Source organism: Coenobita brevimanus, chromosome 7 (genome assembly GCF_032717465.1).
Source record: "Coenobita brevimanus isolate Jiangsu-jjx chromosome 7, ASM3271746v2, whole genome shotgun sequence".
Lineage (NCBI taxonomy): Eukaryota > Metazoa > Arthropoda > Malacostraca > Decapoda > Coenobitidae > Coenobita > Coenobita brevimanus.
In genome coordinates, this window is record NC_136960.1 from 7,181,634 (window position 1) to 7,202,757 (window position 21,124).

General features: G+C 42.9%; 1 protein-coding gene across 1 annotated transcript in view; it reads right to left on the reverse strand.

Annotated features, from left to right (window-relative positions):
* Positions 1-2,037: 2,037 nt before the first annotated feature.
* Positions 2,038-21,124, reverse strand: part of LOC145404769 (uncharacterized) — a 33,414-nt gene continuing 14,327 nt past the window's right edge. Inside the window, exons 5-8 of the mRNA XM_080276301.1 lie at positions 20,253-20,447; positions 16,161-16,381; positions 2,984-3,123; positions 2,038-2,238 (exon numbers count right to left, since the gene is read on the reverse strand). Of these exons, the coding sequence (XP_080132427.1) occupies positions 2,038-2,238; positions 2,984-3,123; positions 16,161-16,381; positions 20,253-20,447 (757 nt within the window). The remainder of the gene's footprint in view (positions 2,239-2,983; positions 3,124-16,160; positions 16,382-20,252; positions 20,448-21,124) is intronic.

Sequence of the window (21,124 nt, forward strand, 5' to 3'; positions counted from 1 at the left end):
TGCTTGTCTTTTCACTACATCTCAGCATTCAAGATGGAGACCCGGCAATTTTAGGCCATGTTAAAGTGAAAAGAGTATAGTAGACGTCACTTCTCTTTAATGAAGGTTGTCTGAGTTGGCAATACGAATAAATAAGTAAATAAATAAATAAAAATACGTCCTATGGGTGAAGGGTTTACTGTGACAGCTGCTACATTACTCACAAACTGGTCTCAACACTGGTTTTCTCTCCATTCCTCCACCACATCCACAGCCACAATCAACCACCACCGCTACACTAGCCCAATCTACCACCGCAGCCACAAACACAACTACCACCGCTAAACCACTACAACTCCAATCACAGACAACTACCACTGCCACTACCACAACCACAATCACAATCACAACCACCATCGCTAAATCACCACCACCCATCACCACCATCGCATCCAGTTATTACCACCACCGCTACATCACCATCACCACAACCACAATCACAACCAACCACCATAATCAACACCACAACAGCCGCAACCACAATCACAACCAACCACCATAATCAACACCACAACAGCCGCAACCACAATCACAACCACAACCGCTGAACCAACACAACCAACCACCACCACCACCACCACCGCAACCACAATAAGAACCATCACCGCCAAAGAGCCACCATCACCACCAAGATCGCATTTACCACTGCTACTCATCACCACCCACCACCGCAACCACCACAACCACAACCACAACCACCACCACCACCACCACAATTTATAAAGAGCTTACTGACACTCTGCGGGCCCAGTTTTAATAGAACGAGGCAAAAATGCTAGAAAGACTATTGAGGACAAACGAATACAGCTTCAAGACTGACAAGATCATCGAGAGGAATCCAAATACCGGCCAGATTGTCAAGAGAAATTCAAATCCTGGCCAGATTATCGAGCAAGGAATCCAAATGCGATTATTCTCTCCTCGGAAGCCTGAAATTGAGGCTTTAACGTCCTACTCATCGCAATCAAATTTCGGTTTCATTCATTCCCCTCTCCCCCCTCCCTCTCTCTCTCTCATTCATTGTCACATCTCTTAGCAATGGAATAGTCATTTACGTCCAGATTGCAACTCCCCCCTCCTCTCTCTCTCTCTCTCTCTCTCTCTCTCTCTCTCTCTCTCTCTCTCTCTCTCTCTCTCAGAATGCAATAACGAGAAGCGGACCGAGAGAGGCAGCTCGGAGACTTGAAGGAAATTATGTAGGGAAGTGCGAAATCAAATCGGAATTTATACGCGCTACAAGATGATGAGGATTAACGTGTTTTAACTCTCTCTTTCCTGCCTTATCTTTCCCCGTAGGAACCAAGGTTATCAGGCTGCTATCTTATGTCTATTCGTGCCTGACCTTCAACGACAACGTTCTCCACAGTGTTGGCGCTTGAACAGAAAGGTACAAAAAGAATCTGAATAAACAATATCTTTTCTTGTTTCCCTGATTCAACCTAATCTCATCCTTGGAAAAAAAAAAAAAAAAAAAAAAGAGGATGATAAGATTTCTACTACACGATTTCACTGACCTAATAACTACGAGGACCCGCGCGCCGTGAGTTAACTGCTTGGAAATAATCTCCACTACCCCTTTGTGTATCAGTGACGCTTTTCTGTTACTCTGGTTACTGTTACACTTCATTCGGTATAAGAAGGACCTCTCGTACGGTGAGCAACATGTGTAACTCTTTCAATCCAAGGGTGTCTTTTACATTTTATTCTTTCTACTACCAGCAGACTTTTTGTGGGGTATATTTTAAGAACTGGATGAGCTATACACAGTCTTTAGCCCATTCACTAAAAGAGGTCTCCTAAAATAATCAGACCTCTCTCTCTCTCTCTCTCTCTCTCTCTCTCTCTCACACACACACACACACACACACACACACACGCACCAAAACACGTCATCAAATTGAAAGGATTAAGCAACAAGCCTAATACCCATGCAATTGCAGTGCTTCGTCTGGCCACCACTACTGCAACAGGGAGTGGCGGGAAAAAGTCCAGTCGGCATCAAGAGTCCTGTCGCCTCGCCTGAATTTTACTCTTTATAGACTCTGAAAATCGGCGAGGTGAATCCTTAGCAACTGACAATGATGAATTTAGCTGGCCAGAGATCATTGTCATCCGGTCAGCTGCTGCGGATTCACGAAACTGATTTTCTACGCTCATGGAAATAAAAAATGGGAGACGAGACACGATTACTGGTGCCGGCTGTACACGTGTGGTCGATAATCCTTTTAAAAGTCTGGAGTTCCAAACTAAATGTAACGAGATTCCAAACCTTCCAACCCGCATGAATATTACGCACTGGATTTGCAAACTTTTAACACAATTCCGAGGCTGCGTGAAAAAGAATTACGGACTGGAATTGCGGTCAGATGGAGGCAACTTAACTTTACGGTTTTTACTCTAACTTGGCCCAGATTTTTGTCCTTTTGCAGATTATTTCATATTGGTCAGTGGCAAAACAAGATAATACGACGGCTCTACATCCTTTTCACAGCACTTCTTCCTGACTAGCATCTTAATCAAGTGTTAATCTCTCTATAATTCACTGTTTAAGATGGAGATTGCAATTTTAGGCCAAGTTAGAGTTAGAAGAGTATAACCTAACTCACTCACTCCAACCAGGATGTAAATATAGGTCGTTAGGCGAGAACAATACTGAGAACTCGAGTTATGTAGATTGATAGGGGTTAGCAGGGGACCTTCACAGCCTGGTATGCCCCTTTTAGTCTAACAGCCTAAAATTGACATCTCCCTATCTTGAATGCTGTGCTGTAACAACAGATTAACACAATCGTGCGGTGGTAGTCAGGAAGAAGTGCTAGGGCATGGATGTAGAGCTGTAGTATCATCTCTTTCTGCCACCGAGTCGCGTGAAATAAGCAGCAAAAGAACGAAAATCTGGACCAAGTTAGCGTGAAAGAAGCATAGGGGTGAAATGTTGACTTACAGGGCCGGGTAGGGGGTGGGAGGGGACATGAAGGGCCAAGTTTAGGAGACTGGCAATGTTAATACGTGTGCCTTTAACCACGCCATTCTCGCGTCTCCTCTCGTATGTTACTCCACCTAAAGTCACACGCTTTTCTTCAACTGGGGAAGTTTGGGAGCTTAGGTGTGTTAGGTGGATATCGGGCAAATTTTAGTACAAGACATTTTAATCACACGTGAAAAAAAAAAGAAAACAAAAAAATTGATGGAAAGAAAAAGGAAAAACTATCTTCGGTACCCAAAATGAAGAGAAGGAGGACGATAAAGAGCAATTTCTTACCTTATCCGCGTGGTAGACTCCTTAGCATCTTTTCCTCAGCGATTTATTTTGCACATTACCGTAAGCTGATTTTTACAATGCACATTATTCCAGTCGTTTTGATATCACCACACTACACATCTCGCAACATGAACATATTTACGGTACCCTATGCACAAAGAAGCAACAGTGCATTTACTCTTGGCTCTATCCTCCACCATTTGGCTGCCTTTCCTCCAACTCACACAATCCCTCTCTCACATATCTCTCTACTCCATCCCTCCATCTCATCCTTGGTGTCCCTCTCTCATTCCACCTCACCCACATACACTCTTGTAATCAGTCTCTTATTCTCCATCCTTCCATCTCGTCTCCCCCTCCCCCTCACCCCCTAAACCTCACTCACATACACTCCTTTAGTCAGTGTCTGATTCTCCATCCTCTCCATCCCTCCATCTCATTCTTGGTTTCCTCCTCCTCCTCTCTCCCTCCACCTCACTCACACAAACTATTTTAAGTCTGTCTCCCATTCTACATCCCTCCATCTCATCTTGACTTCCCCCTCCTCCTATCTCCCTCTACCTCACTCACACTCTTCTAGTCAGTCTCTCATTATCCACCCTCTCCATCTCATCCATGGTCTCCCCCTCCTCCTCTCCCTCATTCTCTTCTAGTCAGTCTCTCATTCTCCATCCTCTCCACACGGTCAAACGAGGGTTTAGGCGTTTACAATTGGGGGGAAGGCGTCAAGCGAACCAAAATGATGTCAGTTGACCTACCTCTCTTTGCAACGGGATGTGGAGACAGTCTACGGTACACCACAACGGCTGAAGAGTCACGCTATCGCGACCATGAAACAGAATACAAAATACATTTTTTTTTTTTCGTCTGCCAGTGTGGATTTTTGTATCCTGGTACACCGCAAGTTACCCGTACCTGCAAAAAGGGAAACAGTATATATAAGGTATGTGTCTTCGGGTCCTATAATTATGAGAATCAGTATCATGTGTCACTGGGTCCTATCTTAGACACAGTATCATGTAGGTGTCGTCAGGTATCTTCTCAACAAACATAACTCCTGTATGTGCATATAACTCTGCCTAGTCAGATAGCTTACTTAACCTACAGTACACTCACAAAAAAAAAAAATAAATAAAAAATAAAAGAGCCTTAGCATGTATTGCGTAGGGACGGTGGGTATTTGTGCCCTGGTGGTGATGTGGGGGTGTGGTGTCATGGTGGCATTTGTTGTACACACGAAGACTTCAGCACCTTAGAACGTACTGTCTAACCTATGCGGTACGGTACTATTTATATCGATACTCCCTTCACCTTAACTTGCCCCAGTTTTTCGTCGCTTTTGGGGTTTAATTTACGTGGCTTAGTGGCAGAAAAGAACAATACTACGGTTCTGTATCCTTTCCACTGGACTTCTTCGTGACTAGCATCATATTCTAGTGTTATTCTAAAGTAACAGCCCAACATTCAAGATGTAGGGATGTCAATTTTAGGCCAAGTTAGAGTAAAAAGAGTATTGTTGATTATATTTTCGTCCGTTTTATACATGGTATATTTATAATATCTGCGTACAGGCTAGTTCTATCTATTCTCTTCACCTCACTCTCTCTCTCTCTCTCTCTCTCTCTCTCTCTCTCTCTCTCTCTCTCAAATGAAAGAGAAAATAAAACAAAAAGCAAATGCAAACGCTGGTAAAGATAGTTTTATCGGCACAAGTGTGGTCTACGCCCACAGGTGCACACACACACACACACACACACACACACACACACACACACATTCTCTCTCTCTCTCTCTCTCTCTCTCTCTCTCTCTCTCTCTCTCTCTCACACACACACTGCACCAGCGCAGTGGTAACGTTCTCGCTTGCCAACTGGTGGACGGGAGTTCGCGCCTCGCTCAGGTTGCGAAAAGTTTCACTGACGAAGTGGGTGGTTACTGTCCCTCTTGAGCAAGGGGACGGGTGTGTGCGTGTGTGAAGGTCACAGCCTTGCCCCTAGATCGGACAATATGAGCTCTCAGCTCCCTTCCGGGAGGGTAAAAGCTGACAATCACGACCATCAAATGATCCTGACCGACCCGGTGAATTACACACACAGCTCGCAGGCGCAGTGGTAACGTTCTCGCTTGCCATCTGGTAAACGGGAGTTCGCGCCTCGCTCAGGTTGCGAAAAGTTTCACTGACGAAGTGGGTGGTTACTGTCCCCCTCGAGCAAGGGGACGGGTGTGTGGGTGTGTGAAGGTTTCAGCCTTGTCCTTAGATCGGACTATATGAGCTCACAGTTCCCTTCCGGGAGGGTAAAATGCTGACGATCACGACCATCAAGTGATCCTGACCGACCCGGTGAATTACACACACACACACACACACACACACACCAAGGGAAGTAAACTGGTCCTCTATCCTTCAGCTAAATGTGCCGGACTGATGATGATAATAATGATTTTATTATTATTATTATTATTATTAATTATTATTATTATTATCATCATTATTATTATCATCATTATTACTCATGGCACACTGACTCGTTTTAAGCAGAAGAGACCCCAGATCGTTGAGGGATACGAAAGATAAAGGTATTATTGCACACCTCTGTATGGTATAAAACATCATCGGAGTAAAAAGGTTAAACAACGAGGCAGCTTCGTTCTTATATTTCTACCGCTAAACCACATTCCCTCACTCGACTATCTCAGGTATCAATCTATTATAACATCACCTGGTCCCACAGCCAGACCTTCCTCCAGTATCAATATCTAAACTTAATTACATCTACCATTTTCAATCAACAGTAAGGTCCTCCGTTCTTCTCAAATTTCCACCACTAAACCACATTCCCACACTCAGGTATCAATGCTCACACCTCACTTGTTCCCACTGCCAAACCTTCCCTCAACACCGGTTATCTGAACTTAATTATACCTGGCTACCAATTTCCTAAGCTATATGGCAGCTTAGTTATCATATTTCCACCCACATTCCCACACTCGCGTATCCATTCTCACACCTCACCAGTTCCCATAGCCAAAACTTCCTCCAATACCGGTACCTGATCTTAATTCCGGGTATATCTACTACGGTATATTCCTCCAATATCGCGACACATGGAGAGCTGTTGTCAGGTAAAAAGTCCTATAATCACACACAGCTCAGATGCATGCAATATATACGGTACCATAATCATCATCTCTTCTCACCTCCAAGTGTGGTGAGGAAGGGCCCAGAAAGCAGAGTAACGGAGGGAATGTGATAGTGTGAGAACTAATCAACAGTATCTTACGTCCAGTAAAATGGGCCATACACTCATTCATTCACCATTCAAGCCCTCGGAATCCTGGCTCCCATGGCCAAACGACTTACAGGTACACCTATCCGCACGTAGTTTCATAATTACCAATGAAGTTAACACAATCATTCTTATCCACCGCCGTCATTATTATTCACTGAATTAAGCAATCTGACTGAGATGGAGATAAAATCATTCTTAATCATTACAACCATACAGCCTACTGTCTGTTCGGAAATGCGATAAACAGGAAAAACGTATAATACAATCATGCACCACTCTCAGCCATTTTTCATTATTTACGTAAAGAAATTTGATGCGAGTGAACCCCGATGATGTTGCGTATGTGCCAGTGGAGTATTGCGTTCCGGTATGACACCGCTGCAATGTTCCATTACTGATAATGGTGACCCAGTATAATAAAAGTTAACTGGGAAATGCTTTTGTTAGCAACTTTTGTTTCAGTTTACACGTACATAATTTTATAAGAAGTATTATTTTTACCATTTCTTTAACTCCATCACTTTGATGACGTAGGCTATTTTTCGTTTTATTCTTGCTACCTCCAGACGACTTTATTCAGTTTGGGAACCAGCTTTCCAACTGGAATAATAGATGCCTTCACTGACCCCAACAAGACAAGACGTGATTCCAGACTTGAGTAAAATCGACTAAAGAGAACTAAAAAGAAAAAAAATACTACATCGGGTTAAGGGGTTAATTAACCATTTTACCATTCTTGAGAAATATTTTGAGATGGTTTGGCCCTGTAGAAAGACTGGAGAATGAAAGACTGACTAGAAGAGTATTTGAGTGAGGTAGAGGGGGTGAGGAGGAGAGGGAGACTAAGGATGATATGAAGGGACGGAGTAGACATACCGTACTGCGAGAGGGATGTGTGATATGGAGGAACGGCAGCCAAATGGCACAGGACAGGGCGACGTGGAGGCGGTTTGTCTGGTTTCACCCCTTATGGAATTATGGCTTCTGACAATAAATAAACAGAAAGACCTTTCCTAGCCTAGCCTGTAAACCTCAACCATTCCTTGGAACTAAACCCCGACTGGCCGCACCTGGCTGCCGTGCCTTAACCCACTAAACCCCCAGGCATCCACAATTAGGTTATATAGTTACCACGCAACGTAATAAAAGGATTCCTACACAACAGGAAATTATTCTGTTCGCTAAATGGCTTCCAAGAGTATTAGAAATTATTTTATTAAATGGATTTCTAGACTACGGGAAATTATTTTGTCACCTGTACTGGCTATAGCATTACATCGAATAAGTGGACGGTACTCTTTAGGATACCAGCTTATTCTGGCCATATTACTGACTGAATGTCGGCATCTATTCCTCAAGAACATCTCCCATGATGGGAAAGGTAAAACAAATTATGCTGATCTTGCTGCAGTGAGATATTATACACCTGAGAAAACTACCCAAATGAAGGGACAACAAACTTCTCCACAAACCTTTTCAGTTCGATATCCTTGTTAAAACTTTGTCTTGGTACCGCTGGCTGGTCTAAAGCTTAGGGGAGACCTGTGGCAGTGAAAGGGTTAACCTGCCACACATACAATTTTGCCATCAATGCTATGATAACGGAGGCGGGGTGCAGGCAGGTAAGGTATTCACCAGAATCATTTCAAACGGGACTAGCCAAACTAAACGAAGAGTGCGTATAGTAACATTTTACCTTTCCAAAATAATTCTTTTCATACGGCACTTGTCAAGTCATACGTTTCTTGTTTTCCAAAATAATGTTTCATACAGTACTTGTCAATATAAGAAGAAAGTTTGTATTGTAACTTTCTAGCGCTCCAACATAATTTCTGATACAACACTAGCCAAAAAAACACACACGAATAAAGTTCGTACCAACTTTCTAGCTTTCCACAACTAGTTCCGTTATATGGCACTATTCAGAATATAAGATAAAAAATCATATATTTTGCAGCATTACCCCAGTCTATTTACCTCTGAAACTGTCACAGGGGGCAGGATAGAAAAGCCATGGTTGCGTGTTGTAGTCTGCATGAATTACAGTGTTCTTTTCATTCAATTCTTTTTAGTTCTTTTGCACACTTGACACTGTTTTCTGTCTATGATTTAAACATTGCACGATTATATTTTACCAAGTTAGGCCAAAACTAAACACGCGCTTAATTATAATGAGTAAAAACACAGCTTTAGGTACGCCCACATAATAATCGGTAATTCCCCAAATAAACTTTTTAATTCTTGCATGTATAAGACGATTTCATTTATCTGATGGGGTACCTCTACTCGAAAAGAATGAAGAAACAATCCTTATTCATTTTCGACGATAATATTTCATTCTGTTATCGCTAGCACCTGAGGATTTCATTTCAGCGTACGAATTATGTTTCTTGGTCAAAGAATTAAGCAAATCACTGTTAATCATGCCGATAATAAATCTCCATGTGCTCTGTCAATTTCACTGCCTTAAAATCCCAGTTGTTATTCAGTAATTCACAAGCACGCACCAAGCATGGCCACCGCCTTCTCCAATCAAGTCCTCTTTTCCCAAAAATTTTTCAAAATTATCTTCACGCATATACACTTCACTGTACAAGTTATCTCCTCCTCATTCCATGACAGCAGGCCTGGAGATCAACCTGAACACCAGTACAACACACACTAATGCACAAGATTCAACGCGAGCATCACAAGCCAAAAAGCATCTCACCACGGCCGCGGCGCACTCCCTCCCACGTCCATGGCCTGATCAACACTGACACCCCCGCCCAGCTGACCCCACATATACACACGCACATACACACCGCTGCTACCTACGTCATCAGCGCCACGTGCTCTGCTGTTTATATTTCGACCCCGCCAGGTAAACACCCACGTAACAAAAGCGATGTGGATTATGCTTACCAAAATCTCTCTCTCTCTCTCTCCGCTGGTTATATTACTACCCAGCCAGGCAAACACCCACGTAAGTCCAGCAAAGCAATGTGGATGCTGCTGAACAAAATCTCTCTCTCTCTCTCAGCACTGAGTCAGCAGTCATTATGAAGGGACAGCTGCTGAGGTTCCTGGGCTGGGGAAGAGGTGTTATGAACTAGTGTGTGTGTGTGTGTGTGTGTGTGTGTGTACAATATGTGACGCGACTATAGGAAATGGTGTGTGTGCAGTATGTGGTGTGCATATAAGATGTGGTGTTGCAGCATGTGGTGTACTCAGTTTGGTTATGCGTGGAGCGTGTTGTGTGTGTGTGTATGTGTGTGTAATTCACCAGGTCGGTCAGGATCACTTGATGGTCGTGATCGTCAGCTTTTACCCTCCCGGAAGGGAGCTGAGAGCTCATATAGTCCGATCTAAGGGCAAGGCTGTGACCTTCACACAAGCACACACCCGTCCCCTTGCTCAAGGGGGACAGTAACCACCCACTTCGTCAGTGAAACTTTTCGCAACCTGAGCGAGGCGCGAACTCCCGTCCACCACTTGGCAAGCGAGAACGTTACCACTGCACCAGCGAGCGGTGTGTGTGTGTGTGTGTGTGTGTGTGTGTGTGCATAAACAGCATGTGGTGTGTGTGCAGTGCAAAACCATTTCCGATTTGAGAACACTGATGTGGATTTTTTTTGTTTATTCTAGTAAATGATTAAGATCCTCGATAAAACTATATTCCTAAACATCCAGGTGATAGGCTTATGGGTATGACCTTGGTGGTTGTAAATGATTAGCCAGGGAAGCATAAGATGTTGATAAGGCTCTCTCTACCCAACAGTATAACTGAGGACCTATTTGCAGCAGCAATTAGGACAAAGGTGAACTTCTATATTAAGAATGAGGAGCGTCAAAATACACTAAGATGTACGTATGAGAGGTACTGTAATCCATGTGAGTGAATGATATGTAGTGGCCAGCTTGAACTTGCATGGCGCAGGCAGGTAGCTCTACTCAACACACCTTAACTTTGTTTTACGGGACCTAAAAGGTAACTATGAGAGGCTAGTAACTGATTTTAGTATTTAGATTCTTTATTTACCATTCAGTAACAAGCCTCAACATTCTGAAGAAATGATGTCACTGATGGTCAAGCAGGAATGGGTAAAGTATGACAGAAACAAAACTGTTAAATACAGAGTGGTCTATTGCTCATAATGCAGCACTGATATTCTTACAGAAAAAAATGGGTTGACGTGTGTGTGTGTGTGTGTGTGTGTGTGTGTGTGTGTGTGTGTGTGTGTGTGTGTGTGTGTGTGTGTGTGTGTGTGTGTGTGTGTGTGTGGCTAAACATAGTCTGTGATCAAGGAATACCAGTCAAAGTGGCTACATTCAAGTAACCCTATGAGACAACTGGGGGCTCTGAGTCAAAGACACCTGGGATTATGGCCAGTTACCTACTCTTAATCACTTCACTCTGATGACACTTTTCTGTTCAATTTTTTATATCTAGGCAGTTTTATTCAGCTTAATGGGACCTTTTTGAACTGAAGGGTGATATTTTCCTCATTTTCCTCTGCACTAGAAAAGGATTCTCCTAAACCATCCACTCACTCCATGTAGTGACGCTTTGGGTGTCTGCCCTTTCCTCTCTTCCTTCCTCTTGTCTTTCCTTCATTTTTTCCTCTTGCTTCTGCCTATGGGTGACTTTACACTCCCTCTTCTGTCATTCTTTCCTCCATTCTTTCCTCTTCCTTCTGCCTATCGGCAACTCTACACTGGGTGACAGGCCAAATGGCTTCCTGTACACCAGGACACCATTGACTACTCTGGGTGGTAACCATATAAACAAATTGTGGTGCCTGGTGGTTTAGTGGGTAATTATGGCACTCCAACCGGATTGAGCCTGTGTAGGTTTATATCAAAGGGATGGTTGAGGTTTATTGTTCACGTATTATCACTCAGGGATGAGTGAGGCTGGTCACTCTCATCTTAAATGCCAGGACCAACTTGCCTAACCCCGGGTTCCTCATGGGGCAAAACAGGATTGGATGATGGATGGATATATAATAATTTAAAGGTAAACTGTATCACTGAACAGGAATAAAATTATCTGGACTATTCATGACTAACCTTCAGGAGCAACATCTCACACTGGCTACTATGCAGCTAGCTATTACCATTTTTTGTTTCCTACTTACAACTTTTTAAATCCTTTAGTATTGTTGCCCAATTTTCTGGCTTCTTACCCTCTAACTCAGGATATAACAACCAAAATTTAAAACTAATCTTGGTTTTAGACAAAAGTTCGGCTGCTTTAGTGTTGCCTGGCTGTAAGAGATTCTGTTCTTTCAACTTGCTTATACACTTTAATTGCTTCTTCATATATTTTTTAAACATGGTCCAATCTTTCGTTTTCAAATGAGAAGAGACAATATCAACACTCCAACTGCATCTTCTATTCTGTTCCTCCTTTAAAAACTCTTCTAAATCTTCTGGTGAGTTTATTTTATTTACACTTTGCTTCACTTGCTTGTACAACTTGCCTAACTCCTTGGTGATGCTGTCTTTGTGGCTAAACTTCAAGACACGCTTTTTTTTCTTTTCTTGGTCTCGTTTTTCATATACATCAGAGATGTAAGAACGTGAATTAGGTACTTTATTACCCACTAAAACTTTGTGCTGAACTTTTCTCCTCATTTCACCTTTTTTAATTGCTTTATTCTTCTTAGTGTTACAACCTGAGTTTCCAAGGTGCTGTTCCTCTTCAACACAAATTCCTATATCTTCATCTTGCAGTATGACTGATGTTTGTGATCTATCACTTTTCAACTGCACTTTTATGGTGGTGGTGTTGGAAGGAGAAGGGTTTCTCTTCTTTTCTGCTTTCAACTTCACTTGGGATGCTGCTACTTGCTTTAGTATACCTGTTTAAAAGAACTTATTGTTAATTTCAACCCAAGGGGAAGGTGGTGGCTCAATCGGTAGAAAGGTGGCCTGCAGTCCTACTGGACCCAGGTTCGAATCCCCGCTGGAGCAGGGAACAGATTAAGGATTTGAATTTCATTAAATCAGGCTTTCCTGATCTACCAGAAGACCCGCCGACATATCGTAAAAATACCCCCACTAATACCAATACATAAGTGTGAGAGAATGGGAGTATGGATGGGGTATATGTGCAGGAGTAGATGAGAATGAGAGGGCAAAGGAAGGAGTGTGTATAGTTGTGAGTAAAAGATGGAAGAAGAGCATAAGACAGTATGGATCAGTCGGGTCAAGGATTGTGTGGGTAAAGTTGAAAGTTGGAATACAAATGTGGGCGATTGTGTGTGTGTATGCGCCAACGCAAGATCGTGCTAGAAGAGTGAGAGAAGAGTTCTGGACAAATGTGGAAGCGTGCATGGAAAAGTTTGGAAGGAATGAGAGAGTGTTTCTGATTGGTGATATGAATGGTAAAGTTGGGAATGTGAAGGTGGATGGAATAGTTGGTGAGTGGGGTGTGCCTGCCGAGATAGATGAGAATGGGAGTGCGTTAGTGGACATTTGTGCTGGGAGGGGGTTGGTGATAGCCAATACCCTCTTCAGGCATAAAATGATCCACAGGTATACATGGCGAGTGATGAGAAGGGTGGGTGGTGAACTGAATGAAAGGAAGGCAATGATTGATTATGTGTGTGTGGATGAAAGGATGCGAAGATGTGTAAAGGATGCAAGAGTGTATAGAGGTTGAGGGAGTGGACTTTCTGACCACTACTTGGTGGTAGCCAGAATTAGGATGCAAGTGAGATGGAGGAATAGAAGAAGGGAAAGACGAGAGGAAGGAGTTGTTGCAAGAAGAGTGGAAAGGTTACAAGAGGATGAGAAAAAGGCAGAGTATAAGAGAGAAGTGGAGGAACGATTGGGCAAATATGAATTGGAGCAGATGGGAGACGTGGAAGGTGTGTGTAAGATATTTACAGAAGAAATATGTGCAGCATGTGATGTAGTGTGTGGAAGGAAGAGAAGGCGGAGGGGGGTGCAAGGAACAGCGTGGTGGACTGAAGAGGTGAAACAGGCTGTGGCACAAAAGAAGAAAGCATACAATGAATGGGTGAGAAATAGGGGCGTGGAAGAAGTTGAGAGGCGGAAGAGAGATTTATATGTGGAAAGGAAGAGAGAGGTGAAAAGATTAGTAAGAGAGAGTAAGAAGAGAGTGGATGAGGAATTTGGAAGGAACTTGAGTGTAAAGTGGAGGGACTGTAAGAAAATGTTCTGGAGAGAAGTGAAAAGAGTAAGACAAGGTGGAAGTGAAGTTAGCAGGGGAGTGAAAGATAAAAATGGTAGATTACTAGTGGAGAAGGGAGAAAAAGTGAGCAGATGGAGAGAACACTTTAAGGAATTGTTGAACGTAGAGGATGGAAGTAATGCGAGTATAAGTGGCTGGGGAATGGCTGGGAGAAGGAGGGAGGTGAGAAGACAGGAAGAAATCAGTAGGATAGAAGTTGTGGAAGCAATGAAGAAAGTTAAATCGGGGAAAGCCCCAGGAATTGATGGAGTGTGTGGTGAAATGCTGAAGCATGGGGGAGAGATAGTAGTAGAATGGATGTGGAAGATGTGCAGATTGGCCTGGGAGGAAGGTAGAGTCCCGGAGGATTGGAAGTCAGGTATAATTATTCCCTTGTACAAAGGAAAAGGGGAAAAAGAAGTGTGTGGTAATCACAGGGGCATTTGTCTACTTAGTATAATAGGAAAAGTGTATGGTAGGATACTTATAGATAGAGTTAGAGAAAGAACAGAGAAATTAGTTGGAGAAGAACAGGGAGGCTTTAGGAAGGGAAGAGGTTGTGTAGATCAGATATTCATTCTTAGATCTTTAGTGGAAAAGTTTCTAGAGAAGGGAAAGAAGTTGTATTCGGCTTTCATGGATTTGAAGAAAGCATATGACAGGGTGGATAGACAAGGATTGTGGAAAGTGTTAAGAATATATGGAGTAGATGGGAAGTTGTTGAATGCTGTGAAGAGTATGTACGATGGTGCGAAGGCTGCAGTGCGTGTGGATGGTGAACTAAGTGAATTTTTCTCCTTGAAAGTTGGGTTGAAACAGGGATGTGTCATGTCTCCATGGTTGTTCAATCTGTACATGGATGGGGTAATAAAAGAGGTACAAGGTAGGGTAGTGGATGTTGGAGTGGCCCTGGTGAGAGAGGATAGTGTTTGGAAACTCCCTGTACTGTTGTTTGCAGATGATACTGTGTTGTTGAGTGAAGACGAAGGGGAACTGCAAGGCTTGGTGGATGAGTTTGAGAGAGTGTGTAAGAAACGGAACCTAAAGGTGAATGTAGGGAAGAGTAAAGTGATGGTCTTTGAGAGAGGTGAAGTTAGTGAATGTACAGCGAGGTTAGATGGTGAGGAATTGGAAAATGTGAGTACGTTTAAGTATTTGGGTAGTGTGATGAGTAAGGATGGAGGTTTGGAGGGTGAAGTGCTTGAAAGGGTACAGCAGGGAAGAAAGGTAGCTGGTTCCTTGAAAGCAGTGATAAGAAACAGGGAAGTGAGCATGGAAGTGAAAAAGTTACTACATGACAGTATTGTGATACCAACTCTAACGTACGGAAGTGAAGCTTGGACATTGTTGGAAGGACACAAGTCAAGAGTGAGAACAGTGGAAATGAGTTATTTAAGAGGAGCCTGTGGAGTCACGTGGAGAGACAGGCTGACGAATGAGGATATAAAGGAGCGTTGTGGTGTGGATGTGGATGTGATAGGAAGCGTTATGAGGAACACACTGAGGTGGTTTGGCCATGTGGAGAGGATGGAGGGTGAAAGACTGACGAAGAGAGTGTATGTGAGTGAGGTGGAGGGGGGAAGAGGGAGGGGGAGGCCGAGGATGAGATGGAGGGATGGGGTGGAGAGGTATTTGAGAGAGGGGGGTGTGAGTTGGGAGCAGGGCAGTGAAATGGCAGGCGACAGGGCGACTTGGAGGCGATTTGTTTGTGGCCACCCCAAACGGGATTGAGGCGTCTGGCAATAGATAGACAGAAGTCCTGTATGAGACAGCCCTAGCATGTATTCAATATGGACGGTGGGTGTTAGCACCGAAGTGGTGACATGTAGAGGCATATGATATGTAGGAGGACTACTGGGCCTTGATAGCAGGCTGTGAAGCCAATGTCCTGAGTTGGACACATTAAAAAAAAAAAATAAAAATAAAAAAAAAATAAAAAATCCCAATACTCCTACCTTACTGCTAACTCTTATAAGTATAAAGTTAATAGCCTCTCATGATTTAGTGCCTGGGAAGTTATATATCTGTATCATGTCTAAATCAAGTTTCTTACTCATAACTGTCCCAGTCAAATGGCAAATCACATTGATGATAGACAACAACATTGGCCAGGTGGCACCAGTATAATCAGGCAGCTCCAATGACATGTCACACAAACTTCAATCCAATGGAAGATGCTGGACTGTGAGAAACAAGCACCTTCAACTTGCAGTCCACTGGGTTCACACTGTGATAAACCAGGGTCTACAATTACCGTACTATTACTACTACTATTACTATGCTACTATTATTACTACTAGCCTGCTAATACTGCTGCTGCTGCTACTATTACTACTACCACTACTGCTGCTGCTGTTATAACCACCGCTACCACCACTTTTCCCACCTGTTTTCATCTTTTTATGCTTCTTGGTATTATGAACAGGGGTTACATGACGCTCTTCCTCTTCAACGCAAATTCCTAAATCTTCATCTTCTTGCATGACTGCTGCTTGTTGTCTGTCATCCTTTGACTCTGTTTCTATGATGCAGGTGTTGGAGCAGATAGACTTCTCATCTTTAGTGCCTTCACCTTCTCTTGAGCTGCTGCTGCTTGATTTAGGACACCTGTTTTTAAGAGACTGTAGTTATATTCTAATCAAGAGTACAAAACATTTCCTCTTACTCTATCATCATCATCAACCATACCTTTCCCACCCCTAAGACAGGATCTAGATAGAATGAGAAACTTATGATAATAGAATAACAACATGACGGTCTTATGAAAAACTAAAATTCTCAACTTTCAGATAAAATATATATACCAGTGTGTGTGTGTGTGTGTGTGTATATATATATATATATATATATATATATCATTCATCACCATCATCATCCAGACCTCCTTTCCCACCCTAGGGCAGAGTGAGGAGTAGCAACGTCCAGAGAGCCCAAATTTGTCCAATCCAATGGGCCACGCTTCCATCACTCACCATTCAAGCCCCCAGAATCCTGGCTCTATCTATACACCAGGAAACCATTTACTACGCTGGGTGGTAACCATATAACCAAATTTTGGTGCCTGGTGGTTTAGTGGGTTATTATTGCACTCCAATTGGATTGAGCTGGTGAAGGTTTATATCCAAAGAGTGGTTGGGGTTGGTTGCTCATGTAATGCCACTCATGGATGAGTGAGGCTGGTCACTCTCATCTTAAATGTTGGGACCAACTGCCTAGCCCCAGGCTCCTATGCTCCTTATGGGGCAAAGTAGGATTGGATGATGGATGGATGCACTCTTTGAGCATAAAGTAATAATATACGGTACTGTTCAAACATTTTTGTGAAAAAAAAGTGTTTTAGTGAGCGTGGATGTGATTTGGGGATACGGGCAAGCATGAGCTCCAATAATTCGGATTTTTGGATAATTCGACATAGGGTTCCCCCCAATTAATCCGAATTACAGAGGGTTAACTGTGTATACTGTATATGGCCAGCTAATACATGATAGCACAGACTTGATAGTGGACTTGGTTAGGAGACACTGAAGTTATACGTACTCCAGGGTAATAATAATAATAATAGTAATAATCTGGTCTTTTGTTTCTCAAAAGCGCCAGTTCTTCCTTTGGGAATTCACTACCGCTTGATACACATACATTATTTTTACAGTTACAAGAATTGTGACCTCTCTCATATATAATACAAGCTACATCATAAATATATGAAAGTGGCAATACTTAAACCCTATAGCGTCTGTCATAGGGTACACAACATTTCCTATTATGCTATGAAGAGAGATTTTCAACATGAGGGTCTTATGCAAAACTTAAATCCTCAACCTGCAGATAAAAGAAAAATGTGGCCAAGGATGAGCTGGAGGATATGAGTGAAGATATATGAGGAAGGGGGAGTGAGTTAGACGGAGGACAGCAAAATGGCAGGGGACCGGGCAATGTGGAGGAAGTTTGTTTGTGGCCACCCTTTTTGGGATTATGGCATTTGACAACATAGATGGACAGATGACACATGACTGCATGGATTTCTGTTTCTTTATCAGTACAAAAGGCCTGTGAACAATGCAGGTAATTAGTTCTGGTGTTATACTACACTGTCCGAAACCTGTGCTTCCTATTTTTCCTTTCCCTTAAACTCAACTTTTGTTACTCAAAATACTAAGCAATTTAAGTACAAAAATAACAGTAACAGCAAAAACAACAGTCTCCACCTATGTAATAGATGAAGACTACCAATGTTGCTAACTGCTGCTGCAGAACACCCTCATGATGCCTTTTATCTGTCTTCAGACAACTGAAAGATCCACAAGGATGAGAAATTACTTCTCTATGTGACCATCAAGGCATTACATAATGGCCAGGGAGACTTATCTTAGGCTTAAAACAGGTGAAACTAGGGTATTTATCATCATCATCATCATCATCACCATCCTCATCATTGTATCATCATCACCATCATCTTGCTTCTCTCTCCCACCTGCAGGTGAGGTGATCTAGGGTAGAGAAAGCCAGAGAAAGAACTGTGAGAGAACCAGTCACCAGCATGCCCAAAGAAATGGGTCACACATACATTCACCATGCAAGACCCTGGTACTGCAGCTTCACCTGACAGAACTGTACACTTTTCTACAGGCAGCTTCATATCTACCCATCCAACAGAGTTAATCCAACAACTGCCATGTTAAAAATGGGTCCCAAACCCTGGTTATACACTCCTCCATACAAAATTCATCCAATCAGTCCAATCCACAGTTAGTTCCCAAGGACTGTCAACCTCCACTGTCTCTCAGCACTCATTTACCATAACTATCCACCTTCTAGTCCTACGCCTTCTCCAACCTTCAAACTTGCTCATATACATCCCTTTCACTACCCTACTCACATCCATTCTCTCCACATGACCATACCACTCTTCAAATCATGTCCACAGACTTCCTCACTCCACATCTTTCACAAATAACATGCTGTATCCTATCCACTCAGCACTCAATACACACATTCCTCAATAACCCCAATTCCACCCCTTTCACTTTTTTTTTTTTTTTTTTTTGTCGAAGCTCATGTCACCTGAAGGTCTTTGTTAATGAAGGCACTATAACTCCTTCATGCAAGTCTCTCCCAACTGTCACACTCAAACCTCTACTTCATATCAAGGCCTTCATAACATCATCCATTTTCTTTCTCTGAAAAATCCAACTTTGCACATTTACCTCTCTCTAATACCCAGGAACTTAAGATCCTTCATTGCTTTCTCCACAAACTATCACATCATGTTGTGAGTTACCTTTGTTCTCAACAACCATCAGTTTGCTCTTATTCACATAAACTTTCAGATCCCAGTGCCCAAAGATACCCAAAAAACTGTGTACCAGTCTGCCAAGCTCCTGTCCACTACGTGGTGGTGGCCATCATCCACTCACTGGATATAGTCCTGCCTACTTCCTTCCTCACTGTTACTCTTTTTCTGTATCATGTCTACCATCCTTTTCCTCTCTCTCTCAACCTTCCTGTCACTTTTCTTTCCACTTCAGGTGACTACACTAAATGACAAGGAGAACGGTTTCCTGTAATCCAAAACCATTTACATCTCGGGGTGGTAACCACAGCACCAAATAATGGGGTGATGCGGAGTCAACTATGGTGCCGCTATTAACTGGATGGAGGGAACCAAACCTCCACACTGTTCTCTGTGCCTCACTGTGGCAAGGCACTGTCTACCACAAGAGAACATCAGTTCACTGCTTGGAAAAACCATGAAGCAACAGTTGCTTGCCTGCAGATGATGGATCTGCTCAGCCTGACAGACTGGAGTTACTCAGCAACAATAACAACATCTGCATGCCTCACACTGAAGACACACCACCCTTTACCAATCATTATAAGTGTCATCCCTAAAGTTCTGACTTCTCTCCTAACCCCATCCAAATACACTGAACAGCCGTGGGGACATCACACAACTTCGTCTGACTCTAACACTGGTCTTGCACCACTCACTTAGATGCCCACCTACCCTTATGCAGGCTTCAGTACCATCAGAGAAACTCTTAACAGTATCCCACCACTCTCTATCCATACAGGTGATATTGCTATACTGTAACATACAACTATTCTGTATAACATCGTCCACTGCCACAGCTGGCTGAGAAATGTCAGCAAATGTTTATCATGACATTACTGTTAGATACACCAGCTCCAGAAAGTATCAGTGCAGAATATGTTACATACCGTATTATGACAAATGGAACAAAGAAAACTGGGAATTGCAGTTTCGTCCTCACACATGCAGGAATCCCAGATAACAGATGATGGCTATATCAGATATCACTTGTGTCCTTCATAATGTGTAAGGAATGGCCATAATTTTGTAACATATACAGGTATTAACAGGCTGTCATTGCCACATGGTTGAATCATTCCAGATGGCACCAGACCCACAGTGCACCGACACTTTCTGGAGCTAGTGTACATAAATATACAAACATACTTTTCAGTATCTTTATCTTGCAGAATGCAGGAGCAAGCATTTGTTGTACGAGAAGACTGAGCTTTGGAGAGTGAGGGAGGAAGGCAGGCACCAGGCACCACACCTGGAGTATCACTGCTTTGAAGGTAGTGAAGGACACTCAAAACATCTTCATACAGCATGCTAAGCTGGCCACACATGTCCAAGGCTAGTGCTCTGCAAGGGAAACTTAATGAATACTCAGCTTACCAGCTACCTTTTTGTTTGCACTGCTACTTTTGATGTGAAATATGAAAAATACAATTGCGGAGTGGCAGTATCATAACCAATGAAGTCTTGCCTAAGTGACATATTTGCTGCTGCCACAAAGCTCAAATTGCGAAAAGCTGTAAAATACCATCTCAGCACTTTTGTGGCATCTCTGTTTGGGTTACCGTTCCTAGAAGGGTAGTCAAGTCATAACCCACCTGCTGATGGTGACCTCGCAGACACCCTGTTTTTAAATTTCTGTTCTTTGTGTTTTTTGGTTTACTTCTTTTTTTCCCCTAAATTAGGATGACACATACAGGGGCAGCACTACCCAGGTTTATCCCGGATAGCATGGAAGTACATAACAGTACCGTGTTGTGATACCAACTCTAACGTATGGAAGTGAAGCTTGGACGTTGTTGGAAGGACACAAGTCAAGAGTGAGAGCAGTGGAAATGAGTTGTTTAAGAGAAGCCTGTGGAGTCACATGGAGAGACAGGCTGACAAATGAGGATATAAAGGAGTGTTGTGATGTGGATATGATAGGAAGCGTTAGGAGAAACACACTGAGGTGGTTTGGCCATGTGGAGAGGATGGAGGGTGAGAGACTGACGAGGAGAGTGTATGTGAGTGAGGTGGAGGGG